Source organism: Polypterus senegalus, chromosome 7 (genome assembly GCF_016835505.1).
Source record: "Polypterus senegalus isolate Bchr_013 chromosome 7, ASM1683550v1, whole genome shotgun sequence".
NCBI lineage: Eukaryota > Metazoa > Chordata > Cladistia > Polypteriformes > Polypteridae > Polypterus > Polypterus senegalus.
This window is the reverse complement of record NC_053160.1, coordinates 167,724,854-167,751,482: the sequence shown is the minus strand read 5'-3', so window position 1 is coordinate 167,751,482 and position 26,629 is coordinate 167,724,854. Positions and strand designations below refer to the sequence as shown.

At 39.5% G+C, this 26,629-nt stretch overlaps 1 protein-coding gene and 1 long non-coding RNA gene across 2 annotated transcripts in view; one reads left to right on the top strand and one right to left on the bottom strand.

The window, feature by feature from the left end:
* Positions 1–2,006: 2,006 nt before the first annotated feature.
* Positions 2,007–26,629, bottom strand: part of ric1 (RIC1 homolog, RAB6A GEF complex partner 1) — a 176,825-nt gene continuing 152,202 nt past the window's right edge. Inside the window, exons 17-26 of the mRNA XM_039759563.1 lie at positions 23,405–23,543; positions 20,616–20,732; positions 18,840–19,574; positions 17,794–17,952; positions 17,123–17,259; positions 14,477–14,763; positions 12,445–12,639; positions 10,580–10,757; positions 7,880–8,068; positions 2,007–4,988 (exon numbers count right to left, since the gene is read on the bottom strand). Of these exons, the coding sequence (XP_039615497.1) occupies positions 4,703–4,988; positions 7,880–8,068; positions 10,580–10,757; positions 12,445–12,639; positions 14,477–14,763; positions 17,123–17,259; positions 17,794–17,952; positions 18,840–19,574; positions 20,616–20,732; positions 23,405–23,543 (2,422 nt within the window). The 3' untranslated portion in view covers positions 2,007–4,702. The remainder of the gene's footprint in view (positions 4,989–7,879; positions 8,069–10,579; positions 10,758–12,444; positions 12,640–14,476; positions 14,764–17,122; positions 17,260–17,793; positions 17,953–18,839; positions 19,575–20,615; positions 20,733–23,404; positions 23,544–26,629) is intronic.
* LOC120532993 overlaps positions 20,707–26,629 on the top strand; it is an 82,723-nt gene continuing 76,800 nt past the window's right edge. The window contains exon 1 of the long non-coding RNA XR_005634418.1: positions 20,707–20,778. This is a non-coding gene — a long non-coding RNA (uncharacterized LOC120532993). The remainder of the gene's footprint in view (positions 20,779–26,629) is intronic.

Below are 26,629 nucleotides of genomic sequence, written 5' to 3'. Positions count from 1 at the left end.
CATGTGTTTTACTGTTTATACTTGTGTGTGTATTTTACGGAAATGTGGAGGAATCCACCAGGTGGCGGTGCGAGATATCATCACGGTGAGAACAGGTTTGGCTTCGCTGTGTTGTGAATTGCCTGGAACACCCATTAAATTTCAATGACACTTACCACAATTTCTCTGAAAAGGATGTTTAATGATTAAATCCATCAATCCAGGAATTTGTCTGTTCCAGCAAGCATTGGGCACAAGGCAGTCCCTGGTTGTGGCCTCCGCTCATCGCAAGGTGAATACAAGCACTCACATATACTAGCGTCATTTTAGTATCGCCAAATCTGCATATCTTTGGAAGGAAACCGGAGCACACTGTGGAAAAAGAAGAAAAAAATGCAAACTCCAGGCAGAGAATGTCCGCGACGTGACTCCCTGCAAGACAGCAGTCTTACCGCTCTGCCACCGTGTCACCCCATGTGTGTAATTATTAACAGTATTCATTATGTAAATGAAGTTAACGATTTATCTGTACAATGTAACGTACATATTTTAATGCATTTCATCATGAAAGTGACATCAAGTATAAATTTAAAGATTCTAAATTTGCAGAGAGTTGGAATATCATACATATCATACAGACTTTGTTAAATGGTGCGACTCAAACCACTTACACCTGAACACCAGCAAAACCAAGGAACTGGTGGTGGTTTTCAGGAGGCCCAGGCCCCTCATGGACCCCGTGATCTTCAGAGGTGACTGTGTGCAGAAGGTGCAGACCTATAAATACCCGGGAGTGCAGCTGGATGACAAAGTGGACTGGACTGCCAATACTGATGCTCTGTGTAAGAAAGGTCAGAGCAGACTATACTTTCTGAGAAGGTTGACGTCCCTCAACATCTGCAATAAGATGCTGCAGATGTTCTACCAGACGGTTGTGGCGAGTGCCCTCTTCTACGCGGTGGTGTGCTGGGGAGGCAGCATAAAGAAGGAGGACGTCTCACACCTGGAAAAACTGGTGAGGAAGGCAGGCTCTATTGTAGACATGGAGCTGGATAGTTTGAGATCCGTGGCAGAGCGACGGGCGCTGAGCAGACTTCTGTCAATCTTGGAGAATCCACTGCATCCACTGAACAGGATCATCTCCAGACAGAGGAGCAGCTTCAGCGACAGATTTTAGACAGACGTTAACATTATTCAAAGTTATTGTCTGTTTTTACCTGCATTTTTATTACTCTTTAATATTGTTTTTTGTATCAGTATGCTGCTGCTGGATTATGTGAATTTCCCCTTGGGATTAATAAAGTATCTATCTATCTATCTATCTATCTATTTATTTAATGTGTTCTGTGAAGCGATCTATTGCTGTTTGCCAGTACTGTCAAGTCCAGAGGAAGCCCTAGAAAAAAAAAGACGGCACATAAGATAAGACTTTTAAAATGTATCGTGTCATTATGATTGTGAATATGCGACGCTTGAATATAAAAGCACCACAAATGCATTTGTATGTCAGCATTTTGCTTCACCACTTCGAACCATTCATCAAACATCGAAATGCGCACATCGATCTCTTAGAATCTGCATAGAGGCTTTCTGTCACATGTAGATAGTAAACAGAGACTCTGACGTCACATTCCAACTTTTTACTGATACTGTAACTCGCGCATGCATTGCGTTAATTTCTGAGGGCCTACTGAGAGGACACGTCGAATGAACACTGGGAACGCATGGCAGCCATGATGCAAGTTTGCACGCGTTCTAAGCATGAAGTATAAATGAGCCCTAAGACTTCAAATATTTTATAAACATTTGGAGTATTTTCCAGGATATTATTGACAGATTTCATTAACCACAGCCAAATCACATTCAATTTATGAATTTGTCTCTCTAGCAGATTTTTTTTTTTTCAAGTTGTGTTGACCGATTCTGAGGATTTTTGCCCCCACATCGTAGAATCTTATTTCTAAATGCATAACTGGAATAAAGTAATTTACACAAAGTCATAACAAGAATATAACAAATATTCTGCATCACTTTTTAAAATAATTTATTGTATATGTACAGAAAATAGTACAACAAAGTAGAAAATTAATAATACACAGACAAAATCTATACACTGCATTGCATTCATTATTTAAACCTAGAGAACCTGCAGACATTGCAAGTGACACCCATGTAGTCAAACGTCGCACATGATTGATGTCCAGGTCAGACGGCTATGAGCTCACTACATCGTTTAATGTCTTCTTAATTGTTAGTTGTTTGGTTAGGCAATACTAAAGAAAAAAAATGAAAATAGTTCAGGAAGAATGAGAAACCTGATTATCAATTGCTTCTTCAAGACAACATCGGGATGAAAGTTATAGAAAATACTTTCAAAAAAAAAAAAAAAAATAATCAATTACCGTAAGCCAAGTATTCAAATTTGAAAAGACTCCAGTTATTCGTCACATTCAGACAACAGAGCACACTTGGCAGTAGAGGGGCTGCAAAGGCCTCGGCCATCCATGACAGTTACAAGTGTCTGCTCTGCTCTGAGAACATGAAGAAGAAGCAGTGAGGCAGGTAGTTCATTAGTCTGCTATCTTACTGCTTAGAATATATATATATATATATATAAATTATATATTTTATTGCAAAGCCCATTCCATCAACTTGTTTGTCAAACTGACAACTTAAAACAAAAGGAATAAATAAAATATACAATTTGGTGTGTACTGTACATGTTGCAGACTTTAAAAAATAACCTTCTAAAATAAAAAACCCTTTGCTTAAAGATGCATCGCGGATTGGGGGGCTGAGACGGAAAACTCGTTTACTGAAAAGCAAATTTAGAAAAGGTAGTTCAGACTATTTTGGTCCACGCAGAGGCGGGGGAGTAGAAGTGTATACAGTAATGTGCTAAAAAAATATACCATTCCATTTCTTGTATAAAATAAGTATTTTTCTGTGTTCTTATTTAAATTGCACCTTTACAAACGTATGCTTGCATTATTTTAATACTGCTTTAGGTATAAACTAGTCGAACACTTGGAAAAAAAGCTCTCTAAAATACGTGTCACTGAATCTACTGTACACTTTGTAAATACAGCAGAGTCAAAATAGACTTTATGTACCTTCTTTTAAATACAGGTATACAATGATAAAACTGCAAAAATACTTGAAACTGGACGACTTATGGACATGCTTTAAAATATTAGCTATTAACAGAGACGTCTGATACATGAATTCATCACGGTACACTACCGCATATACAAACAAAGCAGATGTGAAGTCAATCCAGGTTAAAAAAAATAATAATAATAATAATAACTCAGTGAAGAAGGAGGGGACTGTCGAAGAATCACTTTAGGAGTCGAAAGTAAAAGCGTAACGACAATACTAAGAGTGAACATGATGGGAGTTAAACGGAACTCTTGATTTGGCTTTCTGTGTGCCCCGCCAGTGGGCCGCCTGCCGTCCTGATGTCACTGGTCACGTCAAACTCATACAACTGCAGATAGAAGTGATCGTAAAATCCATGCATCATGCATGTAAAGAGGTACTTTACAATATTCACACGATTGCTTTTTTGTCAGCAACTTTTTTTTTCTTCTTCAAAACAGTATTCACAATAAGGTACAATAAGCCTTTTAAAATACTATACAAAATATATATTTTAAGGTCTGAAAAAAGTAGTTCACAGACCTAATACCGCATAAAAAGGAAAGCAAACTATTAGTGAATGTGCTTCCTTGGCTTCTTTTTTTTTTGTGTCCTTTTGTCTCCCAAGCAGCCCACTGCAGCCATTCAGTTTCCACAAAGAACATCCAATGGGTAGGAGAAAGCCAAAGGGAAGGCTTTAAAATGTTCAGTTATCTGCAAATATACAGAAGTCGAAAGAACAAAAAAACAAAAGCCATTAAAGCGAATGCCAACACCCTAACGTATCCACTTCCTGGTGGCTAGATAGAAACAATGCAAAGAAAAACAAAACGGTGAAGACCACCGAAATGCAAGGCAGCCCGCAAGTACTGAGAAGGCGTTCACAGAACCCGGACTACGTTTAGTGATTTTTGGTATACCACACACACCACACGCACACATTTTGTTTTTCACAGTATGAATGAACCACAGTTGCACAGATGGCAGGCATGCCTAACCTGCCAGGGCTCCAGCCGGCTCCGCATGCCAAATCTGTTAACATCTGAGCAGTAAAACTATCGCAGATTTAAAAAAAAAAATCTGTCCTCCCCAGTACTAATATTCAGCAAAATAAGGCTGGCGTCAAACCAAAAGTACGCAAAACATTTCATTAAGGTGCCCACTGATGACCGCGAGACATCGTCATCTTTCAGGACAGACGGTTGACCCTAACCTACTTTTATCATTCAGTTGCAAAGTGGCATTGTGATCAGCTTCTAGAAAGCTGGCCGAGGAGTCGGTGGTCATAACAAAGATGACGTTTAATGCTAGCAGTTGTGTACTCGCTGAAAGCTTCTTGGCAAGTCTTAGCTTAAATTGTTCAAACTTTTACAACTGGTCTCTTTCAATTAGTATGGCTTCCCAAATTTTAACATATTATTCTAGTAGTCTTTTTTTTTATATATATATTCACGAGAATGCTTTTTCATTTGGTTTCATACAAAAATAAAGAGTTGTAACGTTTTCGGGGTGTCTTGAGGTACACTGTCTGGCAGCTGTTTTCAGGATGCCAGCAACAAACACTGCAGGTCCGTAGCTTTCTCTAAGAAAGGGTGCAATCGTAAGTGCCTTCCTCCAGCGATCGCTCTTCGTCTGCTTCCTCCGAGTTTCCCTCTTCCAGCCTGCTGGCAGGGACAACCCCTTCAGTGGTGACGCTACTGGTTAAGCTTACAGAACTCCGGCAGTCTTCCTGTCGCGGACACGTGACCTCCGTCCCTTTGGTGGCGCTGACTGGCTGGAACGCCTCCGGCTGCACTTGATCAGGAGTCGCTTCAGCTAGGTTTTGGAAATGTGGTCGGATCATGTTGAGGAAGGGTTTGTATCCAAGACTGCAGTCGAAACAAAACAAAATAAATTAACAGGTTGGAGTAAAAATTCTTAGGCAAGCCAAAACTGGGCAAGAGCAAATAAAAAGGAGCTGACAAATAATACAGAAAGCGACTGGTTTTAGAATGTATGAGGGGGAGTCAAGCTAAGGTTAGAAAATGGAATGAACCTTCACAAAACTGATCATGTCACTTCTCAATGTCGTCTCCACCCTTCTCAATGCACTTGCACCACTTGCCTGGAAGTGCCAGCCGGGATTGCAGCAGAATAAAAGGTTTTGTCTTGTCCTCTCCAGCCTCTCATGCCCCCGAGTTGTTGTGAACACTACAGGGGTACTACAGTCACTAATGCCAGTTACTGTGACTTTCTGGAGACCAATGTGAGGCCTGCTGTTTGATCCAAGCAGCGGGGATTGCGGTCTCAAGGAGTCCTTTTGCTGCAAGACAAGTACACACTGCTGAGGACACCAAGGCTTGTCTGGAGAAACTGAAGTTTGAGGTATTGTAAGAAAGAACAGAGCCGACTATACTTCCTTAGAAGGCTGGCGTCCTTCAACATCTGCAATAAGATGTTCTATCAGATGGTTGTGGCGCCCTCTTCTACGCGGTGGTGTGCTGGGGAGGCACCATAAAGAAGAAGGACGCCTCATGCCTGGACAAACTGGTGAGGAAGGCAGGCTCTATTGTAGGCACGGAGCTGGACAGTTTGACCTCCGTGGCAGAGCGACGGGCGCTGAGCAGGAGGACAGAGGAGCAGCTTCAGTGACAGACTTTTGTCACCATCCTGCTCCACTGACAGACTGAGGAGATCGTTTCTCCTCCACACTATGCGACTCTTCAATTCCACCAGGGGGGTAAACGTTAACATTATACAAAGTTATTGTCTGTTATACCTTCATTGTTATCACTCTTTAATTGAATATTGTTCTTTATCAGTATGCTGCTGCTGGAGTACGTAAATTTCCCATTGGGATTAATAAAGTATCTATCTATTGCCTCATCCTCCTTAATCGCTAGATTTGGCACCGTTGGATTTCCACCTTTTTGGACTGCTACAAAAACATCTGGGTGGTCATCAGTTCAAGAGAGAGGATGACGAGAAGAAAGAGGTGCACAAGTGGTGGAGAGGACAAGACAAAAACCTTTGATTCTGCTGGAATCCATGCAGGTAGTGCAAGTGCGTTGAGAAGGATGGAAGCGACATTAAGAACTGACATGATCAGTTTTGTGAAGGTTCATTCCATTTTCTGAATAATCCCATTTTGTAACTTTAGCTTGACTCCCCCTCGTATTTGTCAACTTGTTCTCATTTTAATGTAAAAGATCAACGAGACCGACACGTGCGCAGAAAGGCACGAATGCAGGGGTCACACCAGAGTGCACTACACCAACACTCCAATACTGATGCAGGTGTAAGAGGTGTGAACCAGTGGACTGTAAAGAATTATCTAGCAAAATGATGAGGAAAAATGGACACTGCAAATTGTGTAATAAAATAAAAACAACGTGCAAGGTGTAACTAATCAAAGACATTCAGACACGTCACAAAAAACAATCTCTAGAACTTTTATAATGTTACAAATAAACTCACTTTAAACTAAAGGAGTGCATTGTTTGGATTCTGCAGAGGTCTGTCAGAATGTGTTCTTTAATTAATACTTTTATCCTGGCCCAAATCATTTTAATATATTTTAGTCATGCATAATGAGCAATAACACTTCAAACAAGACTAGAAATTACAAAACGGTTTGGAAAAATGTTTCTTAATGGAAAACTCAACCCAAACATGATATTTTTTATATGTTACTTATCCCATGAAGCTTGTAGTGTAATCTCATGTTTTCCATTCATAATGGAGTGAGAACATTTTAGTATATAACATTGGCGAATAGTGGTGACCAATGCTCAATGACAGACGATGAAAAAAACGTCAAAGCAAAAGAGAAAAAAAAAAATATCACGTTACTTGTGTTGCATAAACCACATGTCAGTTATCCAGTTGTGTGCCCAAAATGTGTAACATGCATGCCTTGTGCTACAATACCGTTAAAAAGTCACTTCCAGAACAACACTAAAGACTTATGGGTGTGACTTTTTGAACTGAAGACCCGCCTCTCCCCCTCATTCATTGGTCCAGAGTACCTTCTTCTATTCAAATGTGACACCCATGAGGCTTCAGTCTCCTGTTTATGATTTATTTCAGAAGTATGTCATTTTAGCCAAAAAGCAGGCATTCTGTACTCACAACTAGATAAATAACATGTAGATTATGTGACATGAGTAATGTGCGACTTTTTGTTTTTTTCTCCATGGATGTTTTGACTTTGTTTGCTGTTGAACATCGTTGGTCACTATTGCCTTCTGCTACACTGTAAAGTCTTTTCTCTCTATTCTGCATGAAAATGTAGGTTTAAATATTTTTTCTGAGCTATCACTACTAAGTGCCTGTGTTAAGTAAAATATTAAACATATTTTTGGGTGGAGTATTTCATTAAGAAGTGAAGGAAATTAATCAGAATGACAAGAACTGTTCTCATCCCCCAAAAGCGGACGAGGAGCAGCAGCACGAGGAGACAGGTATAAATGGCACTGGCTTTAAGTGAAGTAGTCAGTGCCACAGAGGGCGAGGACGTGTTGCATGTTGATCAGCACACGTATTCTGCACACGTGACAGTAATGATGCTGTAAATTCTAGAAGGTATTTCTCGCAAAAACACTTCATCACATATTGTGTTCTCCAGCACATTTGTCTTTCATAAGGAGTATTTTAAGAGCATAATAACGATGGTTCACTTGACACTTCTCATTTAATAATAATTTACAAAAAATCATCAACAAAATAAATTCTAGGAGCAGCACAGAAACATTTCACAAAGTGATGAAATACGACATACCAATCAGTAACTGCCCAGGTGTCAACGGCAAGGAGGCCACTTCTGATGCTCTGCACAGTCTCGGGTGGCACTTCTTGGCACTGAAGGAATGCGACAACCTGGCTGATGACCGATACTTCTCGTAAAATAAGGCCAATGACAAAGCACCACTCCAGGCAGCCTGCTTCCGTAAAGATGTGCAGCAAGTATCTGAAGGATTAGGGAAGAAAAAAAAAAAACCTGAGCAGTAAAACACACACACACAAGTGCTAAACACAAACTGGGGACCAGGACTGACAGCCATTAGGCTCGTACGTCAACGGTGAGTTTAACTGTAATATCATCTCCATTAACAGCACCATATTTGTGAAGCTTCTATAAATATAAATAATGCAGCTGGCCAAAGAAAAGTGAACAACAAACTTCACAAACCAAATAAATATTTGTTTAATCGCTTCATTTGGAATTATTCTTTATATTTCTGAGCCCCTGTCTTTGTGGAGAACATTCCACAATATCCACCATACAAAGACATGTTTAATATGTGGAACTGCAAAGCAAGCCTTTAGGTTTACTACCTAAGCTATAAAGATAATAATGAAGTCTGAATCAAATTTCACAATTAAAAAATTTGTAACATTAAAATTACAATTAAAAAATACAAACAGTGTGTGAACCGTCGAGTCCTCCTGAGCACCATGACGGCCGATGTGCCACCTGGCCTCTAACACGGCGGCTGTGCTTTACAGAACGTTCAGAGGTTACCTCAGCAGTGAAAACAGACGACATGGCGCTCAAAGACGGGCTGAGCCTCACACGGACAGGATTCTGTCATCAGTTTCACTTAAGAGTCTTCGTACAGCTAATCATAATAATAATTTACAAAATATTGACAAACGATACAATAAAAAAAGTAATAACATTAAACCTAAAGCACAGAATAAAACACAAAAAAGGGCATGACATTTACAGTATGTTAAAAGGAAAACAGCAACGGTAATCAAAAGCAACCCAAGATAAGAAGGTTTTAAGATTTTTTTAAAGTGCCAAGGTCACCAATGGCTCTCAAGTTTCCTGGCAAAGAATTTGGACTTGCCAACACAGTCCAGGTGCAGATCTCCGTCACACTGAGCGGCACATCAGGTGGCAGGACTGTTTCCCTGGTAGCGACACTGTCATGTAGGGCTGTGGACCGCAAACAGACCCTTCTTGGAATTTCCATTGTGTAAATTATGTGACTTAAACATGCAAACTGATTGGCTGTTCAGCAGAGCTGCAGAATCATGGGGGCTCTGGAGGTCTGCAGCTAGACCCTTCTCAGAATTGCTGCGTTTTACCTTTGTTATACCAACAGGGCATTCTTTAAGCAGAAAGGCTCGAGGTAAATCAGTCCTTTTACAAATCTTTGGAAATTAATCTTTTAATATATATGTCTGATTTTAGAGGTGACACGGATACCGCAGAAGGGATGGAGTACAAATTTCCGATGGCTGACTGTGGTTCTGGGTGGATTAATGGACATCAGTTATTGAATCATTTGCACATTAGAACGTTAGAAAAATGTTTGATGAGAACAGGCTATTCCAATGATCATTTTAATTCTTGTAAAATAACATCAAGTTGAGTTTTGAAGGTCCCTAAAGTCCTGCTGTCTACCACACTATTTGGTCTCTTATTCCACATATCTATATTTCTCTGTGTGAAGGAAAACTTCCTGACATTTGTGTAAAATGTACCCTTAAGTTTCCATCTGTGCCTCCATGTTCTTGTTGATCTCATTTTAAAGCTGCAGTCTTAAAGTAACCTCATTACAGTACAACTGCACGCAGATCTTCTAGAGGCTGCTATGACTTTTGAGATATCAGTTGTGACTCTGCGCGTCAGAATTCATGACCATTAAATGGAAATGACATCTGTTTGAGGTACACAATGCTAGAAGTGCCTTGTTTCCTTCTACTGTGCCGTCACTGGGCCTGTGAGCTGTCGACAGTGGATTTTGACCAGTCTGGGTTTTAGTGAGGCAGTACCATATGCCAGACTCTAGTAAGGGAAAACAGTTCACAGTACTTCTGTACTATGACAGATTTAGAATAAAGGTTTAATGTCACTTTAGATCATTATTGCTTAAATGTTACAAAAACATTTTTAAAAAAAGGGCAGCATGGAGTACTGAAAAGAACACACTCCACTACAGCTAGGACTGCCATTGAGAATGAAAGTTAAACAGGGAGCTTGGTTTCATTTACTGTCTTTAATCTTATACTAATAATCTGCCCAGAGGGGGCTGGGTGGTCTCATGGCCTCCGAAAAAATGCAGATTTTATTTTTACTCTCCAGCCGTCTGGAGTTTATTTTTGTTTTTTATGTCCTCCCTGGCCATCAGACCTTACTTTTATTCTATGTTAATTAGTGTTGTCTTATTCTAATTCTTACTTTGTCTTTTATTTCTCTTTTCTTCATCATGTAAAGCACTTTGAGCTAAATTATTTGTATGAAAATGTGCTATAAAAATAAATGTTGTTGTAATACAGTCGGCAGGCAGCTATGGGTAATATGGGCCTTTGGAAATGTGGATAGCACAACATAAGCAACTGATGTGCGGTGCTTCCACTGAGATGCTGGACAGCCGACTACGAGCCTCCTTGGCTTGTGTACCTGTTTTACAGGAGCATTTTGTGCATAGAGTCGGTCACATAAGCAAAGACCAGCCATCACACTCACCTCAGCTGAACTTGAGATTTATGGGGACCTTTGTTTACAAGTTCCATGGAGATATGCTCCAAGTCTGCCTGAGTTAAGCTGAGAGTTGAGAAATTCTCATCCACCATCGTCCAGTCACCATCCACCATGGAACTCGTCTCTGTCAGGTCTGTTGCTGAACCAATGCTGCATTCATCACCTGCGAAATACATAAAAATATAAGTCTGGAGGTGCATGAGGGAGAAACGAGTACCTGAGACGTATGTGAGGATTGTCCGCGGTATGTATCAGGAAGTGAGGGCTCGGGTTAGAAGCAGTGGTGGCATAACTGACAAGATCCTAGTTAGAGTAGGAATCTTCCTCAAGTCCTTACCTCTTTGATTAGGATATCTTAACTTGTGGAATAAAAGACCAAACCCCTGGTGTAGGTCTTTTTGCTAATGATACTGTGTTGTATAGCATCAAAAGGGAGAAGGTTAGAAGAATGTAAAAGAGCTTTAGAACATAGAGGAATGAAGATAAAAAGAAAGAATACCGAAAACACGATGCTTAATTATGATCAGGAATCAGACGTTAGCCTGCAGTGAGTGCTACTAAGAAGAGGAGATACATTTATATATCTAGGATCAGTGGTAACAGATGGAGAACTGGATGTGGCGATAACTCGAGTGCAGTGTGGATGGAACAACTGGATGAAGATATCAGGAGTATTGTGTGACAGAAGAATTAAGGTGAAGGTTGAAGGTCACATTTTAAGACAGTAGTAAGACCAGCCATGATATATGGAGCTGAGACATGGCTAGTGAAGGGAGAGTGAAGGGGAAGTTGGATGCGGCAGAAATGAGAATGTTAAGAGAGATATATGGAGTTATTTTAAAAAATAAAAAAGGACAACATAAGAAATTAGATAATCAAAGGTACAACACAACTGGGAGAAAGATCTAGGAAAGCACAGGAAAGTAAGCTGAAGTGGTATGGACATTTGATGAGGAGAGACAAGGATTATGTGGACAAAAAAGTGATAGGAATGAAAGTGCATGGGAAGAGAAAACAAGGGACTTCAAAGTAGACATGGATGGATAAAGAAAAGGAAGACTTGAAAGAAAAGGGCCTGTCAATATAGACATCCGTCCACTTCCAGGCCAATTCTTAACATGTTCAGTTGCTTAAAATGTATTAAATACTGCTGTGATTATGGTAAGTGGTATTTTCAATTATTTCACTATGTTCTTGTGGTCAGTTCCTGATTTGCACAGCTCAGCATCCTTTAGTTACTCATCATTACTGCATTCTCAGTTCCTCCCCCTTGTGGAAGAAATCTGAACTACGTGTCACTTCATATTTATACCGCAGTGAAACAGGAAGTCATGGCTGACAACTTAGGTGTTCCTGTGGTCTCAAATGAACCTAAAAATGTAAAATATAAATGGGAACAGACTTCAGTTAGATTCTACTGCTATGATCTGCTTGGGCACACATACAGTATCTGAGAAACATATTTGTTTTATAATTTATTTTTCCTTTTATTTTATTTCAATTAAAGGTTAGATTTTGCTAATACTTAGAATGAAAGCTCAAGAAGATAAGCAATAAAGAGATTGTGTTCCATAGAGAATTCTGTTTTTAGGTGATTTTAGTGTACCAGATGTCCGTTCCAAGATAAACAGAATGTAAAAGGAGAGTGCAGATGTATATGATTTGATATCCATGTACTGTATACTTACGATAAATTAAGTAATACACCCCGAGGGTAGAAAAAGCAAAACACACTTAATGGTGTTTGTTGCTATCCAAGGTCTTAAAGTACAGCACATAAAACGTGTGGCTTACATGAAAATCAGCAAAACAAAGGAAAGTTCAAATGTAAAGCTGATGGAGTTTCTCACCTTTACTAATGAGAGGGGAGAGAAATGCCTCCTGCGTCTGGGCTCCGTGTGATGAGGCCGTATCTAAATCTCTGTGTGTCTGGCTAAGGCTATCCATCCAGCTGTGGCTGCGGGGGGCTGCGGGTCCAGCGGTGTCCATCTCACTGTTTACCAGACTGTCAGCAGACTGCGACTTCAGCAAACGTTCTTCAACAGCTGAGGCAGAAATCAAATAACCAATTAAGACCTGCTAAACTGACTAGACAAGCAGCACTGAGAAAACATGAATATGAATACGCTGTTCAAGGGAAATGCTTGGGCACCCCTGGCCAAATAACACATATTGATAACATCTGACGTGAAAAATAGTAAATATTAGAAAACAACGGCATTTTTACACAATGTTAATATACAGTTGTAATTTTTAATGACCTTAAAATAAACTGAAAGAGTTAATGGTGGCATTTGCAAATATTTGGGCACCCTGCTAAGTGAGCACTTAGTGACCATTCTTTCTTTATCTGGCAAATGATGTACCCTATAGTTCTCTTTACTGATAAGTAAGTGTGAACAACAGATGAGCTGGTATGTTCCATTTATGACCTTCTTCAATTCCCCTTAGAATTATAAGAATCGCTAAACATCACTATACAAGTTTTTTTTTGAGGGGGCTGTGTGAATAGTCATGAATAGTTGATCGCCAAGCACCAACAATGGAACAATACGTTTCCCTGTGATGTATCAAGTGCTGCAAAGCACTAATACATGAAAGATGACCCCTGTGGAGTTCTGAGAGACCCAGATGAAGGTCGTGATAACAGCTTCATAACACCCTAAAACAGTTGTTAAGGGTGTGTAGCTTGTAAATGTGTTTCATTGCCAGCTAGGAGTTTCTGAATTCTTGCACTAGACATTTTGTCCCCCTTCTTTCATGCTAATCACTTTGAGTTATGAGATAGTCTTGGGTTGTCTTGAATGGACAGCACGTTTAAAATCTTTTCACAGATTTTCAGTGATGTTCAAGTCTGTGGACAGTGTGGGCCAGTCCAAATCCTGCAGCTACTGTTTTCTGAGGTACTTCATAGTTGATTCTCAAGTGTGTTTTGGATTGCTGTCTTGTAGAAGCCATCCCTTGTTCAGCTTCAGTTTCCAGACTGACTGTCTCACACTCTCCTTTGAGGATTTCTTGATATTTAGTGGAATTCATCCTTCCTTGTACTTTTGCAGTGTTTCCTGTGCCACTAGATGCCATACAACCCCCACCAATGTAACACCTGGCAAGCTGTCCTTTTCTTCAAATGCTTTTTTTTTTTCCTCCAAACAAACGTTTTGTGCTTGCGGCCAATGAGTTTGATTTTAACTTCACTTGGTTCCAAAATGCCTCAGACTTTTGCAGATGATGTTGTTTGTGATAAGATCACTGGCGAGGTATCCTTCTGACGGCTCTGCTATGAAGGCCACGTCTCTGCAAGTGTCACTGCACAGTCAAACAGCGCACTACTTCTCATTTCTTGAGTGCACATGCCTGCAGGTCCCGTTCATCAGGGTCAGTGTTCTTGTTCTTCCAGATCTTGACTTGACCTCAATGGTTTCCCTTAAAATTGCCATTTTTAATAACATTATGGACTGTGGAAACTGTTAGCTAGAAGCACTTTGATAACTTTTTAAAGCCTTCCCCTGCTTCGTAGGTCTCAATTAGTTTAACCTGCAGATCCTCAGTCAGCCGCTTTGAATGGTCAAAAAATTTGTTAGTCTCTGGAAGTGTCATCGATGGAAATCCCTAATGACAATGCTTGACCAAACTAACGAGGTAAACCAGACCAGACTAACGACCTAATGCGTTCTGTGACTGTACAACTCAAAACTTTTTCATATGCCACATCTACTTTTAAATCATAGCTATAGCTTAAAATGTTTATAAAAATGCCACAGTTTAAAAAATATGTGGTTTGACCAGTGTTGTCCAAACTTTAGCATAATAAACAGACCAGAAAATGACTGAATGGTATTTTCCTGCAATGCCCAAACTGTTTCACTTGTTTATTATCCTCACCTGTTCTATACCTGCCGTTCCTTAAAGGGGAATTGATAGAATAGACAGGGATAACCGGAAAAGGCCAAAGAAAGTCTTCATGAAGTTTCTTCAAGGCAAACACAAAGTCGTCTATGTGAGCAGCTCGGGTTCTCTCTTTGCAAAGCCAGCCAATTAACTCAAAGCCAAGCTGGGCAGAGAAACAGCCGAGGTCCTTGAGACGCACTTCTTCTAGTAACCTTCTCGCATGGCGCCACAGCATCATGTCAATGTACATGTTTTCAGGACAGTCACTATCCTTACTCCACCTGAAGAGGCAAAATGTAGAAAACTTTATTGGTCACCTGAAGAAGACAAATAAAATTATTAGGACTGCATGGTGAATCACACAAAAAAAATCTGAAATATAAAGAGCTGCTCCTTTGTTGTGGTACTGTTTTTACTTTGTGACTTGCGTATTCTACTGAACAACAAAAATGTTTGTGCAGCTTGGCAGGCTTTGGTAAAGCTGACCATGACCAGCTAGTTTTGGATGTGACCACAATGCTACAGTCACAGGTCTCAGCAGTTCGGCTTTAACTGCATTGAGAGGGGAGCCTTCTTGTTGAGGGGGCTCTATAGATGGCACTACATATATATCATGTCTGGCCACTTCTGTCAAGCAGTGCATTGGGAGTGCAAGACTGAAAGATGAAACGAGAGCTCTTTTGATCTGATCTGAAGGGCTTCTCCACACATCTGCCAAACAGTCTCAAGGAAACAGCTGTGCCACCACTGGCATACACAGAGATGGCAGGTTGCCTTTGAATTCCAAAGAATTTCTACTCTAGTAGCACCAATGACAGTGGGCTGTTTGAACCTCATAAGAGTAACACTGTGTTCAGCACAGCCACCATGGCTTCTGAATCCGAAGGGGTGCATAACAACAATACTAACACCAAGACAGAAACTAACCCTGGAAGGGATACCAGCCTACCACAGAGGACACCCACATGCAATCTCACATGTGTACCCACTTAAGAGGGCAATCTGCAGCTCTGTATGGAGGATCTGGGAGGAGAACAAAGTACCGACAAGGGGACTCACACAAACACAGAGAGAAAAACCCACACGGCCAATGCCACGTACATCTGCATTCCTGTTTGTTGCTGCTAAAGGTGGCACAACCAAGTATTACATTTACGAGAAATTACTTTTTCCCATGGGCAATAAATGTGAACCTTTTATCTGCAATAAATCAAATGACCATTTAAAAACTGTATTGTATTTACTCTTTTGCATTACACTAAATTTGTTTGGAGATAAGGAACATTTGTTAGAAATAAGGAAAAATAGAGGAAATCAGGAAGGGGCAAATACTTTTTCACAACACTATGTAAACATTACTGATAGTATGTTTAAGTTAATGTCTAAAGTAAAGCAAAAATGATACAAACTCAGCATAATAAATGTACAATTACTTTGACTTAAAACAATTGCTACAATTTAGGACAAAGGGACATGAAATGATGCAATCATGTAGGGGACATGAAAGAAATAAAAAGGGAAAACCAAAAGGGTTACGCTGGACAATGAAGATTTGGTTTCCTATACACTTCTAGGTATAAGTTGTTGATTTTGGTCAGCTGATCACATTTTCTTAACTTGTGTTGTTTCACTGCAGTCGTCTATTTTTGTGATTTCTCCTCATATTTCAAGTGATTTAAAAGTGGTGGCCCTGGCAGTTGGAATACACCTCAGATACACCAAGTACTGTGAATGAGACAGCCATGCTGAAGAGACTTGTTATGTGAAAAAGAGCTGAGCACTCCAGGGCAGGGCTGTGTAGCACATCATTTTCTTTTCAATACATAAAAGATCTTTTTGCCACCCTGTCATATAAAACTTCGACTGATGAAAAAACATTGTAGAAGTAATAAATAAAGAAGGTGAAGAATTTCGATATTTGGGATAGATGCTTCTACAAATAACTGATACCGAGAATTAAGGACGCCACTGTTGGTCCACAAATCAGACACATCATCAATGACAAGCTGTTTGAAGATCTTCTTGTGGGGCCAAAGGAAATCGCATGGAAGACAATCAAAGATGCAGTTAAGACATTTCTTAACAACTACACAGCACTTAACTATGCCCGACTTCTTCAAGTATACAAAACAATGAAGTGCAAAATCACTAAAGGTTCATTTTCTGCATTCAGACTTGGACTTCTTCCTTGCTACTCCTGGTGCAGTCTGTGACAAACACGGGCAACGCAGCAATGGAAAAGTGGGATCAGGGCAAGAGGAATCCATCACTGCTGGCTGACTATTGTTGGGCACTGAAACAAGAAGCACCAATGTGGAGAACAAAGGAAACATTTCTAGCTCAGTTGAACTAATGTGATGCATGGGCTATTAAACACACTAAATTCAATGAAAGGTAATTTTGTATATTTTCAAATTTCTACATGATACAGTCAATCTGAAATTATGTTTGTGTTCAGCTTGAAGTCTCTTATAATCACAAAAAACTTTTCAAGAAGCCAAACTTTTGAAAAAGCTTGTTGTCTGGTATTATTAAAACATGACAAGATAAAGTAGCCCACAGTTCAGAGAGTAAGAGGAGATCGGTGATCCTATCAAAAGCGAGGATGACTAATTTACACCACATTTCATCTTCACCTACCTTTTAGCCGAGGGTCCGGAAGGCATACTTAGCGTCTTCTGAAGATTGAACTTTCCACCAGCCAGGCTCTCTGCAGACTGGGACAAACTGATGCTTCGATGCCTGAAGAATTCAAACCCCCCTGTTGAGTTGTGTTCCTGTGTTAACCAAGAGATGAAACTCCAATTAAAAATACGTTTATTGGTAACAGTATACAAAATTAAATCAGAAATGCTGAATCTTTCTGATCAGTTTGCATTTATTATTATATAAAAATGTCTTACAGAACACATTTCAATGGCATTGCGTTATTGTGAGAGAAGTTTTAAGTAGGAGTTGATTAAAAAGATACTTTCATAATAACAAAGCATTTTAGAATGTCTATACCTTAACTACTGGTAGGAGTTGTGCATTACCTAAAAATGTGTTGTTAAAAATTGTTCTACCCTAAACAGTAACGTTAAGGTTTATGAAGAAGCACACACTTGTGTTTTATTCTGCTGCATTGCAGATATCAATGTAAAGAAAAACATCCAAAAAGACAAAAGCAAAATGTGAAACAAGTCTCCATTTTCTACAAATAAAACCCCACTAATTCTTCAGACAGGTCTTTGAAAAAGCTGCTTCATAAACTGTATCTTATAATTATTTGGTCTTCAATGCTCTTGTAGTTCACCCATAAGATGTGATACCTGAGTGACTGGCGTGGATGGCGGTGTCTCGGACTCTCCTGAGCCGATTGCTTTTAGGAATCGGATCATATTGCGGCACAAATCCCATTTGCCCTGTTCTAATGCAGTGTTGAAAAGCAGAGTTGCATGCTGCCTGCTCACAGCAGGGGCTTCCATATTCTAAAAAAAAAAACAAAACAAGGCAAGTTAACTTACAGAAAGTATTTTTTACTTTCCAGACAGATAGTCAGTTAATGCACTCCTGAAATAAGAATACTAGTTTTTCGGTTAAATGTATGTAAGATGGCAAATCTGGTAGTGACATCATGCATGTGTGTATGCACCATAAATTATTCACAAATGTGTGAAGTGTAATGGGCTGCGCTGTAAAGTGTGAGCTGGATTACACATATAGTATGCATACTTAAAAGCCCAATTCGCAACACAAATTGGACAGGTGGTACAGATTGGGTAGTGACATCGCCATCCAACATGGCTGCTACAGCTCTGTTATGTCATACTGACATTGCAAAGCATCATGGGGCGCTGATGGAAAAAAAGTTTGTCTAAGCTGGGTACACAGTGGACTTTTCGTGAAGAAGGGCTCCAGTGAACCTGGCAAATTCACTGTGATATGCTTAGGCAAATTTCACCAATCGACAATAAAAGTGTCAGCTTAAGAGACAAATTTGTCTATTTTACGTGTAAGCATCTGAGCCTTGGATCTTCTTCATAAATATCTTATTAACACTTTATTAGAATTGTGGCTTATATTATGTGAAGCAGTTATTTTCATTTATGCCATATGCATTACAGATAAATATTTTGTATATTGGTTAAAAATTACTGTGTGTAATTTAAGAGGATAGTGTTTAGTTTTGGATTTTTATGGACACTGAAGGGAAAGGACAAGGTTTACAGCATATTGTGCTTACCAGTCAGACTGAAGGTCTGGCCATGGACTGAATCAACTGCCACTGCCATTACGCTACATTCTAAACTAGACAATAAGACAGCCATGAAGCGCACACAAAGTGGATTTAGCAGACGCAACACAGTCTCTGTACCTGTAAGATGATGAGATAAGAAGCTGCAGTATCCAGATCTTGAGCCATCAGACACTCTTCAAACAGGTCCTTCGGATTTCCGACGGCAGCAAACAGGTAGTTCCATAAGGCATACTCTGTCTTACGTGCACAATGCACAATAGTTTGTAGGAAAAGAGGGAACTCAGTAATGAACTTAGCCACTGTGGGTAGCAAAGGGTCTGGAATTGGTTCCCTTGAGGTCGCTTCCTCTTCCAGTACTACATGAATCATTAGCTCTAGAACATGGGGAAAGTATGGCAAACTGGCACAGGACTGAGCCAACAGAAGGGCCTGCTCCCCCAGGTTTCGCACCAGCAGCTGTCTTAGGATGTGATGGAGGTAGATTTGGGAGGTGCGCTCCACTGTGCAAAATGGAAAATACGCTTCCAGAGATTCTGAACGCCCTGATGCCCCTGAACGTGGTAGTCCATCATATAACACTGTCTCATTGCTGGCTCCTAAAACAAGAGCATCCTCAAACAGTACTGCAAGGGGGTAAATGTTGATGTGAAATGGAAGCATGATGCGTCGAGAGAGGAAGGAGTGGGGCTTGCGGTGATCTCTGGGAAAAAGTGGTAGCCACACCTTCATGCCAGCTTCCCCACATGCTAGCCATAAAGCTTCCAGGAGGTGGCGCTTTTGTTTACTGGACCTCCAGGTTGTCCACACGTTCTCAACACACTGGGCAAGTACAACAGGAGCACTAAAAGGAAGCTAAACAAAAGATGAATAAAAGTTTAATACTTATATACAATGGTCATTTAGAGATTAATGTTTAAATATTAATAGTAGGACAGACATCATGTAGTGATGTGGTCTTTAATTACTTAAACAGAAAAAAATCTAAACTGTCACCATCAAGTACAGCCATCAGCCCTTCCTTTTGACTTGTCTGTCGGTCCATTGTTATACCACTCTAAAAATATTGCAGCTAAATAACAGAAGGGGCAACAAAAGAGGGATGTACCGCCAGTGTGGACCCTGCGCCTCTGATGTAGTCATCTTTTAACTCCCCTGATGTTCTTCATTTCTGTATGTTTGACTTGTTTAGCCTGCTGCTTTGCCTTATAAACAACTCTGTTTTACTAATTTATCAGCCCTCTTTTCAAATTGTCTGCACTGTAATAATGGCGTGTGCCATCTGCTGAACTTGGTGAGGATCCACATTGCTCATTACTGTCACAACATGGCCTCTTCATCTGCGAGGTCACAGTTGGAGGGACATGCTGTGTGGGTGGCTGCCTTTGAAGAGTGGAGCTGGTGGTATATTATATTGAGGAATTTCACTGCAGACACAGCAGCTGAAGAAATTGTCAGCCCCCTCCATCAATACGCAGAATCTAGTGATGTGTGCAGTGCAATCACACGGGGATACTAATGCAAGAAGATGTTGATCCTAAGCAGGGTCTATGGAGTGGACGTGTACAGTGTTAAACAAACTATATTCTACACTGCTACTGCAGCCTGTGAATCTCCTTCGATAAAGAAAGCATGTGCACACATGTGGATTAGCCATTATGTAATGGCCATGAACTGATCTGACTTTCCAACTACAGACAGAAGGACAGGATACTGACGAATGAGCAGCACCCCTATTCCAAACACTAGACAGCACTTAACTTGCGGAGGACAGAGAACAGGTATCGGCACTCTAGCCATTTATGAAATGTATCTGCTATTTTATCTGCAGTAAATCATGCAAAGGCATAATAAGTCAGTTATGACATGAGCAGTACAGACGACATGTCTTCTTACCAGTTTTTTCTGATTCAAGAGGCTCTCTTTTTCTCGAACCTGGGGCCCTGAGCGATCTCTCTGCATCATGATTAGCTGTCCGCTGAGATTCAACATGATGCTTTCTGCTGCACATGCCTTAAAAAGGAAATGAATTGATGTTTTATACACAACATGACTTAAGGTGAGTAAAAATCTTGATATCTCATATAATGCTGACCTGTAGTAGAGCACTTAGCCATGCCTGGATACAAGTCTGTCCATAATTATACTTAAGGCACTTTCACAAGATAAATTAAACAAGCGTGTGTCACTAAGAAGCAAATCTGGGACAGGTACACTGAAGGATCCTAATATAAAGCTGAGCACTGTTCTATGTAAAGAATTTTTATTTTTCCTAATTTTCCATATAGAGTTGCAGAAAGTGCATCACAATCCCTCAACTTAGGGAAAATCATTCAGCACACTAATGGTATAGTGCAGAAAATCACTGCGACTTTAATATTAAGATACTCAAAATCCCAGCCAACGCGACCCTGAATACCGCTAGAAAAGGATTACGAGTAACTGGATATGCAAATACTATCTGATAGATAACCAAATATCTTTAAAAACATGTTCTCTGTCCACATTAGCATTTCTGCATTGTTTATGAAAGTATCTCCGTTCACACTAAAATGACAAAAAGGGATGGTTACGTCATCGTCCATAGGAATTATCTGAAAACTTCAGCAACCAGTAAATTATTCGCCTTCTACATTTACTTATTTGGCCGACACCTTTATCCAAGGAAACTTACAACAACAGGGTTAGGGTTACATCTCTTTGGTTTTCCAATTGGAGCACAGGCAGGTCAAGTGAGTTGCTCAGGGTCATACTGTGTCAACCCACAACCTCGGGGTTTGTAACAACTACACCACACTGCCTGCGTTCCTTTTGCTTGTGTACAAAGCATTCAACCTGAACAAAATGCTATTTACATGCGTACAAATATGCAACACAACAAGTGACATGAAAGCAACTCTTCTATGTCTGTTCTGTTGGGCTAAATTTTCTTCAGTGAAGATTGACCGATCAAGGAATGGGACACCATAATGAGCAGGATCCAATCAGGGAAGGGCTACGTGACACGTACAATCAGAACATGATTACAGTATGTGATTTTGAATAACTGGCAATTTTATTTATTTTTTTAAACAAATGTATGGTTTAGTTTTGTTAAGTTTGACTTGATTGAATGGAATGTTACATGCTTTAAATAAATTAAAAGAAAAAAAGAAAAAAAAAAAGAAATATACTGTACAATTCCACAGGATGATTTCAAAAGTCTCCATTACTGAGGGTTGAAATAATTTAATGTAATATAATGTAAAGGGGTAATGTGGATGAAAGGCAAATATGGAGACATGTATGTGTTTTTAACTGAAAGTGTAGTGGTGTGGACGTGGCCTCAAAACAAATCACCTAGCAAGACCAAATACCACAAACAGGGCTCAGTCACTGGGATATTTTTGATCATTTTAATCTAGAAAAAGGTGTAACACATACAATTTGTAAAGGAACTGCAGCATGGTTTAAATTCTGTTATCTTAGTATTTATCATTGAATCCAGAAAATAACTATTAGAGTAGCTGGTCTTTCTTTTCTATTTTTAAGATGACCCACATATGGAAAGCACTGAAAAGCAGGCAGTACTGTGGAATTATGTACACAAAAATTGATAAAAATGGACTGTAAAACAAAACTGATCACTGCTAACTAAAAAATAAAGTACAATAAACTCTAAGCTTAATCCAGCTCTTCTTATGATACTTTCTATAGCCATTCTTACTGGCAAAAATGAATAATCTATAACATGCTGATTCAATTTTGGTACCATTTTATTGTTCATGTTCTTCTTCATTAAGATTTCTGACAAAAGTCATTCATGAATGAGTGGAGCATTAAAAAGATAAGCAGCTCTTTATCTAGAGGGAGCATGTGATCTGCAGAGGAGTGCACTTGAACTGGTAAACAGGCCCACTCGCCTACTTGCTGATTTGAAAATATTGTGCAGTCCATATTTTAAATGGTGCTCTGGTGAAGAGCTGGGGTAGAGTACACATGCAATTCCATATACATTTATTTCGTTAGTAAAGTCTGCAGATTTAAATTCTGCATCATTTAGTTGATCTTAAAATTAAACTTGCTTGTCTTTTTCCATTTGGTTTAGAGTGATCAATCACTTCCATTTTCACTACGTACACTAAATCTGTCTGCATGGCTTAAATCCCACAGACCAAAAACATGTAGGTTTGGGGACTGGTGATGCCAACTTGACCCCTGATGTGTGTCTGTGTGTTTGCCCGGTTATGGACCAGTGTCATGTCAAGGTGTTGTTGCTGCTTTGTGCCCTGTGTTTGCTGCGGTTGGCTACAGCTTAGGATAAGCGGGTTGGGAAAATGGATGGGATGGATATATACTATAATCTCCTGTGTGTAAAGATTTATAATTTTTGCCTACACTGAACTTTATGGACAAAATATCTGCAAAACTCTAATTTCAGTCCAAGTATATCTGTAATGATTTTGAAGTTATATTTAATGTTTTCACCAATGCATTGTTCAGCATTACCTGCTAACTTAACCAGCTGGCTTGTTATATTATAAGGGACAATCCTTTAGCATAAAACTCAGCAGGGTTAAGATAGAAGAAGGATAAATGTATTCTAATTTTTTAGGTTGCTACTGGTCACACCGTCTGCATAAAAAAAAGGTTAAATGCTCTCAGTTCAACTACCTTAAACAACAAATCACCATACAGTGTCCTACCTGCTGCGGTGCTTTCAGTGTGATCCCTGTCTCAGTCCTCACAGACGTCAGGGTCACAGAAACGACAAGTGATGGGTGGGGAATGTAGCGAGACATGGATACCTCTTGAAGAAGTTCAACACTGGCAGTTGGGTTAGGACTGGAAAGAACAACAAAATATTATGTATATCCACAAATAAAGAATCAAAAAATTAATTATTTCTATTTACTGCAGTTTACACCAAGAAGTGCCTTTTAGTAATACCAGAATTTAAAAGGTAAATAAATGTGAAATGTTTACTGAAATTACAGATTTTACATATATATTCTCTATACTAATAAAAGGCAAAGCCCTACCTCCCTCACCACTAATTGTCCAACTTCCCGTGTAGGTAGAAGGTTGAAATTTGGCAGGCTCATTCCTTACAGCTTACTTACAAAAGTTAAGCAGGTTTCATTTCGAAATTCTACAAGTAACGGTCGACAACTTCTGCCATGTTGAACTTTCTTATTTATGGCCCCATTTTCACGAAATTTGGTAGGCGGCTTCCCTGCGCTAACCGAAACCAATGTACGTACTTATTTCGGTGGTATGACGCCACTGTCGGCCGCCATATTGAACTTTCCAACGGTCTTTGTTACTTATGGGTCCATCTTCAAGGAATTTGGTACGCGGGTTCCCAATGCTAACTGAATCCTATTTACGTACATATATACGTCCATAGCCTGCAGCTCAGTCACCGTATGAGACGGTGTTGGGTCCCCCATCCCAATGCCTACCACGTTGTTGGCTGCCTGCCAATATGAGGCCGTCCGTCGCTCCTGTCTCTTCATTCCCTTCCTTGCTTCGCCACAGGATTCACGTCTCCCAGCTGATAACTGCAGCCTTTTTATTTAATCCATGGCTTCTCCGCTGTTTTATTGTTCGTTTATTACAATTATTGTTATTGTGTAGGTATTTTAGACTTACTTTACATTGTTCAGGTACCAATTTTCTTTATCGTTCCAACCGTACCCCCATTAACATGTCTATCGAGGTGATAACCATCGATCAAAGAACTGTCACTTACTGAGTGGTTTCCATGCCCGGAGATGGCACCTACCTTTTCCATTCTCTTTGTTACATATTGCACGGCCATATCAGGCTCACTCTTGATATACGGAGGAACATTGTGTCTTATGTATTGAATGACTGGGACAGGTTCAAGGTGTGGACTGATGACGGTACAGTAGATAATTATACTACACAGGAGCACTAGAAGAGTGAAATGCTTAAGCCCTTCACCTATGGATCTGCATGTGAGTTGATGGCTGCCGCTGAATTGTTCGGTTGTCGCTTTCAAGTGTACCGAAATGGCCAAATATTTTACACCTTTCGACAACCGCCAATACCTCTTAAACATCTTAGATTCACAGGTGACGATTTCAGCAGTGGACACTTTGATGTTTATGAATGTTTAAACTCTCAAAAGCTGGATGCGAAGTTATCGATGAAACCGGTTGTATGCTTACAACGCTTGACAGATGCCGAATGTCACTTCAACAAAACAAGTCCTGCAAATACTGTCGTAATTGAAACAAACCATGAAACTCAAACTGATTATGACAGCAGCAATCCAAGCTGTGAGATTTGAGGCAAGATTGCTTTTCACATGGCCAACTGTACGTTGCATGCTCAAGAGTAAGCTTAGCACACAAATTGGTCATATTACAACCGGTGGGCCGAACTCACAATGTGGTATACAAAGAGATCTTTAAAGAACTAGACTGAGAGACCATTTAAAGGCTTTTGCAGGTGTTTTGAGTTAATTAGCTGATTAGAGTGTGGCACCAGGTGTCTTCAATATTGAACCTTTTCACAATATTCTAATTTTCCGAGATACTGAATTTGGGACTTTCATTAGTTGTCAGTTATAATCATCAAAATTAAAAGAAATAAACATTTGAAATACATCAGTCTGTGTGTAATGAATGAATCTAATATACAAATTTCACTTTTTGAATGGAATTACTGAAATAAATCAACTTTGTCATGATATTCTAATTTTATGACCGGCACCTGTATGTATGTATGTATGTATATATATATATATATATATATATATATATATATATATATATATATATATATATATATAGTAGTCTCATGTTTAAGGTCCTGTGAGACTCTCCGTGGCCAATCTCTTTCGTCTTGCGGGTCTTTTAAGTGTCTTCCGTGATCTTCACATGAAGATCACATCTCGTCTCCCAGGATTTTTTTTTTTATAATATAAAAGATAGGGGTTTAAGGGTTTATTAAATAATGATGTTCTTAATAAATAGCCTATAAAAATATGTGAGGAATTGTGAACTTCAGAAGGGGGAATAAAAAACTACTGTTAAGTGTCTAAATGATCTATGCAATCCATCCATCATTTTCATATACCTCTGAAAAGTGAGCAGCAAAGAACTCTCTGAAGACCGCGGCTAGTCAAACAGGCAAAACTATATTCTTACATGAAGTACAGATATTCTTAGTTACCGCATGTTACGTTTTCAGTTTTTGTTCTTTAATTTGTTTATTCAATATGATTCAGTAAATCCTCAAATCCTTCGGATTCACTAATCCACTATCATAAAAGTGTAATCCATTTTGTGACAATCCAGTCATTATCAGTAGCCAAGAAAACTCCAAAAGGCCTATCATGCATGAGCAACATGAGAGACTGAGAAAAAACTTGTCTGTGACCCTAACCTAAATGGACAACCTGGCTAGGAAAGGCATGGGAAAGCCACTAAATCAAATTCATAAAGGGGACCCGTGTTTGCAATTGTTCTCCATGAACAAGGAATTCCTAGTAAGTGCAGGTGAGATGCTCCTGCTGACTAAGCCCCTGCTGCCCTTTGTACACACACTTTACAGTACAAAACATAATTAAAGTAGAAGTGTATGTCACTGCATGTCCACTTTTTAATTGGTCTTATTATTTTTTTTTTTTTAGTAATTAGTCAGTTCTTGTTAGAGAGAGATGAGTACCATACAAAACTAAAACAAACTGAGTTGTTTATTGTATTCCTTTTTGCAATTAGACCTTACATAGAATTTTATTTGAGTGGTTTACTTTTTTCTTTTGAGGATAAAGATAAATACCATTTCTTGGTAAATTAAACATGCCGTAAATGAAAGAATATATAAGCAGAAGAAGGTAGGAATTACAAGACTTATAATATTAAATGTATTATATTTTACCTAGCCATTTATAATGG